The sequence below is a fragment of the Anoplopoma fimbria genome, chromosome 2, assembly GCF_027596085.1.
Source record: "Anoplopoma fimbria isolate UVic2021 breed Golden Eagle Sablefish chromosome 2, Afim_UVic_2022, whole genome shotgun sequence".
Classification (NCBI taxonomy): Eukaryota; Metazoa; Chordata; class Actinopteri; order Perciformes; family Anoplopomatidae; genus Anoplopoma; species Anoplopoma fimbria.
In genome coordinates, this window is record NC_072450.1 from 11,046,219 (window position 1) to 11,056,246 (window position 10,028).

The following is a 10,028-nucleotide window of genomic DNA, read 5'->3' on the forward strand; positions in this document are numbered from 1 at the left end:
ATGAGGATATTTAACATCTCTTTGTATCTCTTCCTCCTGGCTGTGTGGTGCAGCTCAGAGTCCCTCCTCTCAGCATCAGAGACGGATTGATAGATAACGCTACTCAAGCAAAAGATTTGCCCCCCACTAACATTCAGCATGTCTGAACAATGCATGCGTTCTGGCACTGACACTAAGTATTATGATAATGTAGTGCTCCACGGAATGATGGATGTTAAACAGCACGACCTGGCTGCACAACACACTGACGAGCGCCGTGCCTTCCAATAGTGTCAAGTCATCCCACATGCTGCATAAGGCTCCCTGACGACAGACAAACTATCAAATCGACAGTAAAAGCAACAGTGTCTAACAACTACGGAATCTACGGGATCATCCGTTAAAAGAAACGGATGAAAAAAAAACTTCTGAATAGACATCAGCATACAGCAACACTTATCCACTGAAGTGTACAGGAAAGTATGAAATACAAAATTCCCCAGATATGCAGATGACTCCCTTGAGAACCGCTAAATGCCCAAAGTAAGAATTCACAAAGCACAAAACATCTGCAACACAATGCATCAAAGTGATGCAGTACATTCCACATGAATTAGTCATGAGCAAACATGACATATTTTGATCTGCCCTTAAATCCATAATTATAGTGCAATTCTTTGTCACAGGACTTGGGCTGTAAAAAAAGGTAGCAAATCATCCATTAGGTACAGTTCACTAACTGATGCCAACAGCCATATACATCATCTATCCGAAACAAATCAAATCTCTCTCAACAACAAACTACGCTCAAAGAGGGATTTTTTTTTTTAAAGTCTGACTAAATTTATGGCACTGCACTAAATCTTTATGAACTTTATGTTTTTAGGGATAGTGGAGCCAAGCTGATTATATCCTCCCACTCTGCTGTGAAAAATATGTGTGTTACTGTTTATGATAAATAAATGGATCGATGTTACAAGTTCGGGAGCCTCCCGGGACTTTGACATAATAGCTAGCCAATATCCATTGACAAATAATGCATCTTTGACAACCATACAGAACACAAACAACTTTTGAAACTGCTATGCAATATATATACTTTGACAAAGGATCTTTGCAAAATCGTATATTGTATAGAGGCGGAAGAAATGACTCAAGGTCTACTTTGATGATAGTTATACTTATACAGTAGTTGTAATTTTGTCCAATTGGTGTTTTGAACAAATATAATGCTTCACTGTATTGATGTGATGGACCAACAAATTAAAAAAATCCCAATTTAGAGAACCTGCAATAACAAACTAAACACACCATCTTATAACCCTTTAAGTTGATTTAGAAAATGTATTGACAAAGAATAGTTTATTTCCAGATCTAGCAGACTTTAAGCATTATCATTGACATTAATTTAGATTTGCTTTTATGGCCACCTGATGAATGTAAGTCCAATATTAGCTCCCTTTACCACAAGGAAAATGCATGGATCCAGCTGCTAGGAACTAATTAAGACTGTCTATCAGAAGCGAACTTAGTCGCCGTGACTTCATCCACAGGTTTGTGGGCTGCTGTTTTTAAGCCATGACTTCGTCATTTTTTACTGTAGCCATCTTGGTTTTTGCAACCAGAAGTGACAGTCGAGGGTGGAGTTAAATACAATTGAACGCTGAACAAGACATTTGTAGAAAACCCAAAATGTTACAGTTAACTTTCATGTGCTAAAAACACACTGTGAAAGGGTCAATATCATGCTATATTGAAGAAGACTTGAAACTTGCGATTGAGACCACAAACTCATGTTTACAATGTTTAATGAGGTAATTGCAACCAGAGGAGTCGCCCCCAGCTGGCAAGTTTCCGCCTGGTCACTAGCTTTGTCTATAATTCACCTATTGTACCTCTATGCCGTGGTTCGCACTTTATTTAGATATAAATTACTCCTTCAAAGGTTACAAAAACACAATGAATCTAATTTTCAGAGAAAGAAAACTTACTTATTTATATTATATTCCATACTGCAAATAGATACTTAAATGCTACACACTGGACCTTTAAATATAAAGCTTTACACAAATATAAACTTCACTTTCGAGTTTAGGTTTTATATCCCAGTTGATTTCAGCATTTAAATGAGGAGGAAAATGTTTAACAGTATAGCAAGATAAATAATAATCAGAATGATGTGTATTATCATTATGTTTTATTCGCTGTTTTTCTTAAAGAGCGCTTATGTACAATTTAGTGGTTTAATATACTTTTTTTCTGAAACAATTAAATTTAACATTGATGAAGTCTGTGTAAGCTGCAGCCAGTAAGGGGGTTTGAGATGGGAACTGTTGTCCAACTAAATCACAATTAATATAAAAGTAAGAAGTCTACTGATATAAAAGACTGCTGTGTTGACCTTGGTGTGTTGTTTACAACAGAATTCAGTTTGAAGAAACCCAAGTACTTTTACAGTCCAGTAATAAATTTACCTTCAATTACCCTGCAAAAGCTTTTCCCGGTTTCAGAATGGGCATTCACTCAGTGCTTTAAACCGCTCTCCTTGAGTGACACAGCACATGATACACTACATACTTCTGTTTTGTTAACGATACTAATCCCATTTTCTTACTCTTGTTCTTTCTTGCTTCGGTCTACAGGTATCACACATCGACGCAGGATGAGGCATGAACATGGTTTAGGTAAGTGGCCAATAAGAAAAACTCATCCATATAATGCATTGGTGAAATCTTATTAAAAGTGCACGCTTGTGCTCCCAAAGTGACTTTGAATATCATGCTGGATGAAGTGGGCATAATGCATACATCAGAGTGGCCTTGACGGGGGATGATTTGAACGGGCATACAGTCTGGCTTTGGAACAGGATTATCCGTCCCGAGGCAACCATCCTCCGGGGTGTTGACATTCAGGAATGGTGGAGGACAGGCGTAAACAACACGAACATCAGAAATATTGTTTTAATCGATCACTGGGCTCCAAAGAGGAACACGGGAAAGTGGAGGAGCAGGTTAAGCACCGGCGACTGGTGGCCGGCGAACAGGTGGTGCATGGAGACCTTCAGGGCTGCACACACACAAGAAAGCTATGCTGAGCCCACACCGAACTTTACTTCCACTGAACAATACGATCAGGAGCTGCAGCCACTGACTAACATATCATACATTATTTTGCCTGCCTTGTGAATAGATTGTTTTTTACTAAGAGTGAACTGATTGTGAATTCAATGCTTCATGTGCGCATGTGTGTGTGATTTAAAATGATATCTAAAAGGTAACAACATAATTTACAAATAAATACAAAATACTTTAAAATGACAAACAGCAGTAGCAGTGCCGTAATAATACTGGACTAAAGCTGATAATAAACTGTAGGACAGCCTGCTCATGATGACACGGATAACGCTGGAAGTGTGACCTTATTTTGTATTTCCATTCCAATAATATGAATGTTTAAAACACTACCAACAAAGGCTTAAAAAGTCAGAAATTATAATAAAAATATCAATAATAATAACTTGAATTATTAAATTTGGAAGATTATTTGATTTCCCTTAGCAACAATGGAATAAGATTAAACAATACTGGAAAAGCTGGTGCAATTCAAGGCTTATAATAAAAAAAAAAAAAGATCTGATAAACATCAAAATGCAAAAGGAAATAAAGCTACTGCCTTTCTGTTTGTTTTATAAAATGTGTTTTAAATGTACAAATGTAAAAAAATATATAAGTGCAAATAGTAATAAGTTGTGTTTAAACCACACTCGGACTTTGAATTTTGAATTTTGAATTTGGCTTGTGACTAAAATACACAAAATACACCCAATCCGCTCTCTGGCATTCACCATTATAACATATCATTTGAATTGATCGATCTTTGACTAATTACTAAGTGAATCCTGATCCCGCTCGTTTTGGACAATGAAGGGGGGGGACAGAACAAGCAAGAAGACGACGCATGCTGGATCCCACAGCCTCTACTATTATCCTGCTTTGTACTTCCTGACTGCAACCCGCCCACGGAGCAGTACCACAATACAGCTGCCATGTAAATAGTATTTTTTTCCTCCAGATAATGACGTCCGAAAAGTAGGTTACATATTAACCGGCTTAAAAGGTCAAAGCAGCACCTTAATCACGGATGCTGATTGCCTGATAATGGGTTTGCACTTTCCACTCCACTGAAAGCATTTATTTCTCTCCGACAATATGCTGCAAATGGATCTGTGATGCGGAACAGAAGGCTTTTTTTTTCTTTTCTTTTTTTTTTTGTTGTTGTCTTTTTGTCTTGTATAGTTGTGGAGATATTTCTGCAGCTGTATACAATAACACAGCATCGAGCACCTGCCTGTCCCGCCCCCCTTAAACTGGGATGCTCAGCACATGAGAGTCAATGTAAACACACAAAGGCGTTTTTTTATCAACTGTAGTATTCACGTGGATTGGCTGGACTCTGTTACAATTAACCCTCCATTCACTTCCACGTGTTCTCCTTCTTACGCCTCAGATATTTACGTGTGTGTGTGTGTGTGTGTGTGTGTGTGTGTGTGTGTGTGTGTGTGTGTGTGTGTGTGTGTGTGTGTGTGTGTGGCTCCCACTCTGTCCCAAACATCTGCAAATTAACACACTTTTCATGCTCTCTGCCCCACCACTGAAATGGGACGCTCTCTGATTTGTCTTTCTCTGTCTCGCTCCCTCTCTCTCTCTCTCTCTCTCCTCTCTCTCTCTCTCTCTCTGTCTCTCACCCCTTTTAATTTGTAAAGGAACACAAAAGTAAAGAGACCGAAATAAACCAACCTTTATGCATTCCCGTAAATCTGTCTTTCAGTACAGTGAGTTCGTATATCTTTCCGAATTCCTCAAACAGGGGTTTCAGGTCTTTCTCCTCCAGGTTTCTGGGAATCTGCCCGATGAAAAGCTTGATGGCGTCGTGGTCCTTCATTGGGATGGTGTTCTGGCCGATGCTGAGCCCGTTCATCCTGCCGGCGCTGTTCGTGGTGCTGAATCCATTCTCTTGCTGCACTCCGTTTGCAGTGACTGTAGCCATCTTTCCTCAATGGGCCGGCGAGCTGCGCTCTCTCTCTCTCTCTCTCTCTCTCTCTCTCTCTCTCTCTCTCTCTCTCTCTCTCTCTCTCTCGCTCTCCTCCTCTCTCACTCTCTCTGTAGTCAACTGCACAGAGCACACTCCCCCCCCCTGTTATATCGTCCTCTCTCTCGACTCCTCTGTTTTTTCCCTCCCTACTCACTCTTCTTCCTTTACGCCCACCTTGTTTGGAATCAGCCGTATTTATTATTTTTTCTCATGGCCTATGAGTTTTCATATTTTAACCCCCCCCAGGCTACTCGTGACGTAAACTCGTACTCTTAACCGACCACGCCCACTGCTTAATTTGCTTAATAATGAGCGCAGACCAGACCAATGAGAGAGCCGGAATACTGAGGTCCCGCAGGGTAGAATATGAACGCAAACATTTATTTAGAGAGAGAGAGCTTGGGACATTTAAACAGGGAAAAGGCAGCATTTGTGCTATCCATTATGTTTTGCTTATGTCAGGTCATTTAGTTTTGCTTTAGCATTGACGCAAAATGTGGCCTGCCCATGTAATTCTCTAAGACTCATTGTTCATCAGTTAGTTTTTAATATTAATATGAGAATATGGTGAATCAGAATTTAAAACTGTGGATCTAAAGAAAGTATCCTTTATTTACGGGGACTTCTTGTATACTGTACAAGGGGCGACTCATAGCACCAAAGAGCCCTGTCCTCATAACACTTCTGGTAAGCCAGACCCAGGTGTGCTGCTAAATAATTGCATTCATCTGGCATACTGGGCATAACAAAGTCCCCTGTCAGATGTTGAAAAAGAAAACCAGCAGGGCTGTAGGTCCAGAGGACTATTCATGAAAGACACTGCTGGGAAGCCTTGTAGAAGTATTTTCTACAGCAGTGGTTCTCAATCCTGGACCTCAGGAGCCAGGGCCCTGCTGGTTTTCATCTAATAGGGACTATTTTACACCTGAGACGCCAGGTGAATGCTATTAACTACGCTATTAACTACCTGGGAGGACTGAGAACCACTGCTAGTACTGTGCTCTACTGGTCTCATATTCTAATACATAATAATATATGAGCCATTTCAAGTCTAAATAATCAATAATATTCCAAATATCACAGGCTTTTGAATTGAAACTGTTAGAGTATCAAACACAGATGCGCTTGTTGAGAAAAGGATGCTCCCCAAGTATTTCCTGTCAAAACTCTAAAAGGTTAAAATTGAAAGAAAGAACCGGACAGTATTAACCCTTCTGCCGCCAAGTACTGTCACCCTTTTCAAACATTTTCATATGTTTATGACTTTCCCTCTTGTTTTAGAGTATGTTTTTCTCCAACATATCAATGGAAAATGTGAGGGCTCACTGGCTATTTTCAGAGAATTTTTCATCATTTGTTTCAACCCTCAGCTACTTTCATTTAGACGGATGATTTGGAAAGAAAATGGAAGCTTGGTCAGGTGGATCGGATCAAAGGCATATTCAGGTGAATAATTAAAAAGATCGCAGCACGCTGGAATGCAACACACAGCCGTCTTTTGAGTGTAGCACAACTTAAAAACAAACATGTTACTCTTTCTCTGCTTCAAGAGGACATTGTGAACAGATGCAGGACAAATAAGGAGAGAAATGAAACACAGTTGTTTGAAATGATGTCAGCCCAGACCTCAGGATTCAGAGCTGCCTTGTGTCACTGTCCGTGGTGCTGAATCAACACTGCCATTCACAGACCGTGAAATAGATTGTTGGAGCTACACTTTTAACAGAACATGTTTGCACTACAAATTTTCCACGCCCTCTACATCTATCTGCTGTGCACACTTTCCAAACTTGTCATTCCCTTACTTCACACAGGGAATGATGCATTCAAAGCCACTCTTCAGAATAGTTTTGTTATTCATGCAAGTGAGCATGTGCACTGCCAGTGTTGCATTACTCACACACAGAATGGTCTAATTAGTGCAGATGGGAATATAACATCAATACAAGGGCAGTCCGGCTCACACTGATATGAGTAATTATGCTTGATATGACGGCATAAAACCAATATATACGTTCATACATGAAGATTTCTTTTCGTTAACGAGAACGGTTGAAGATGAAGAACACGCTGCAGGTGGCGCTCTCCTCAGCGACGCTGGGTTGTGAAGCGACCCTCTCCCTGGCCACCAGAGCCAGGGAGATCGTGTATCAATGATCGATTGCATGTGGCAAATTCATTATGAGAATTGTTAATAAGGGCTGCACGCTAGCATATAGAGTCATAAGATATGCCCTGTTTAAGGGTCTTTGAGCAAGACAGGGAGTCTCTGACAACACTAGAGGTGTTGTTCTGTAACTGAGCATGACCTGTGATCCTCTTGAGGATTTGGGGCGAGAAACGTGCTATGACACGCTTGACCTCTGTTAGGTCAGAATTAATTGGCTTGTAAAAATGTGTAATTAAATAGTAGTGATTATTTGTTCGGTTGCCTCTTCTAATTAGTAGAATACATCTGCCTCACAATAATCAATCTATCCATCTATCTATCTACGTATCTGTCTGTCTGTCTGTCTGTCTGTCTGTCTGTCTGTCTGTCTGTCTGTCTGTCTGTCTGTCTGTCTGTCTGTCTGTCTGTCTGTCTGTCTGTCTGTCTGTCTGTCTGTCTGTCTGTCTGTCTGTCTATCTATCTATCTATCTATCTATCTATCTATCTATCTATCTATCTATCTATGTCTATCTCTCTATGTGTCTATCTCTCTATCAGGCTGTTTGTCTGTCTCTGTAACTATTTGCATGCATATTAACTAAGAGTATTTTATTCTACATTTATTGTATTTAAATCACTGAAAACATCTTTGTCATGACTAATTTAAAAAGTCACCATCTCCCATGATTCAGTAATTGAGCTGACCAGTTTCTTTCCCCCTTGATATCAATGCAAATTTGACATTTGAATGCCTTCCGTGAGTCACTTAGTGTTAATGTTTTCAAAGGGATTTTACAGGGTGGCCACCTTTTTCAAAAATATCTTACATTATCATAAGCACATACATTTGTATCGCACTGTACCCAAGGAACATTTTTGGTCACTAGGTAGTTGAGAAGTCAGCTTTGATGGATTATGAGCTGTTCGCTGTTCGCTTTACAGGTGCGTGTGTAAGTGTGTGTGTGGATGTGTGTTCATGTTCACCCGTGATGCCTGTCAGAGTGAATGATCTTTGGGGATAGTTGTATTATGAGAGCAACTAACAGTAACATCTGGCACTGCATTATCTTTGTTATGAATATTTATTTATATTCTATTTAATCATGTCTTTGTAGACCATCTCAAAAAAATCCTGCAGAGTTTTTTGCTCTGAATGGGAGGCAAAAACACAACGGGTCTCCCTTGTCAATACCATCAGGGCCATTCTTTCCCACAAAGACATAGCTAATTTAGCTTCAGTGCTGCTTATTGGCTTTGTGATTCTTGTTTCCTTGCTTTTGTCATTTCTCTGCGGGATAGTTTTCCTGCACAGCTGTGAAGACTTGGAAACTGCCTGGCAGGAGGATATGCAGGTACTGCATGATCTCCTCAATTATGCCTGTCTGTAAGCATCCTCTTTGTTCGAACACAGGCAAGCGTATCAGAAAGGTTGACAGGATTCTTCTTCTCTTCTGTGCCAAGCTCAGCACCTGGATGGTTGAACAGGGCACCTCAGTCGATTGCTCTCCTTTCAGACAAAAGATCAGTCAGAATAGTTCCAGCTGTGTTTTTGAAGTGGGTATGAACTTGCAAGAAGAACAAAACTGTAGAAAATAAGTCCCTTAAGGATCTTGCACACCTAGAGACACATTTCCCTCAAATTATATTCCTATTATTTCTGGATAGAAACGGTATTTGCCCATCAGCAATGAGCAAGGATTTTTCCCTCAGTAGGCCAACTTGGATTGGAATCAGGAGGAGGCGTGAACATTGTTAATGTGTCATCAAAATAATTTCCAGACTAATGCAAAAAATATTTACCCTGAGTATTTCACATAGTACAACTGCAGTCCTGAGTGAGTGCCATTTCCGTTTTTTATTACAAAAATTATTCACACCACTGTCAAGGTGACTTGCTGGAATGTCACAGACACACAAACACTTGAAACAGCTCCCAAAAATATAGTCCCTTGAAGGAGCAAAATCAGTTACATAAGTCATGCATTGTGCAAAGCAGCTTGGTGTCATGCACAATTCTTTTATACTGTGTGTTCATTATCCCATTAAACTGGATATATGGACTGGGCCAGGTGAACATAGTCATGCATGAACATTCTTCACTGTCTCTTTTGGAGAGTGAGTCAAAAAGGAAAGCCACCATTGATATTCATGGCACAACCAGTATGAGGTGTGACAGTTTTTTTTTTGTGATTCCGTTAGTGTATATGGTAATACCAGAGCAGCCTCAAACCTCAACTGCAGTCTCTGCCTGAGGGAGGGGTGCATTGCACACACACACACACACACACACACACACACACACACACACACACACACACACACACACACACACACACACACACACACACACACACACACACACACACACACACACACACACAGACTCTGCAAAATAAAGAACCAGAAGCCGTAATTTCTCCTAAAACACAATTTCTTGCCAGTTCATTTGCTTTTGTGCTGTAGGGAAAATGCAGAAGTGATTGTTGTTCTAGTGCTGAGCAATGTTTTTGGTATATTAAGTTTTGCTCATTTTTGTTTTGAAAAGGTGGATTACATCTCTATTTTCCCTTTATGGGTGATGTTTTGTTTATGCCGCTGTTGATGTTCCGCTGAATGATAAGGAGGCCTCTTGCTGCATGTTTAAGTTAACTAGTTATGCAAGGTAGTGAATAAATGAGGGAAAAACAAAGAAGAGGTCAGGGAGACCAAAATGAGTCATCCGCTTTCTGGCAGCTAATGAATCCCAGAATACACTGTGCAGGCCTCCCATGAGAACAGTCACATTGGCATTACTTCCATTGCTATTGCA

General features: G+C 40.2%; 1 protein-coding gene across 12 annotated transcripts in view; it reads right to left on the reverse strand.

Annotated features, from left to right (window-relative positions):
- Positions 1-4,980, reverse strand: part of celf6 (CUGBP Elav-like family member 6) — a 122,086-nt gene extending 117,106 nt beyond the window's left edge. For 8 of the 12 annotated variants that reach the window (XM_054616558.1, XM_054616532.1, XM_054616550.1 and 5 more), the window contains exon 1: positions 4,776-4,926. In XM_054616558.1, the coding sequence (XP_054472533.1) occupies positions 4,776-4,920 (145 nt within the window). In that variant the 5' untranslated portion in view covers positions 4,921-4,926. Of the gene's footprint in view, positions 1-4,775 lie in introns of all 12 variants that reach the window. The other 4 variants (XM_054616491.1, XM_054616483.1, XM_054616475.1 and 1 more) reach the window with 2 other exon arrangements.
- Positions 4,981-10,028: the final 5,048 nt, after the last annotated feature.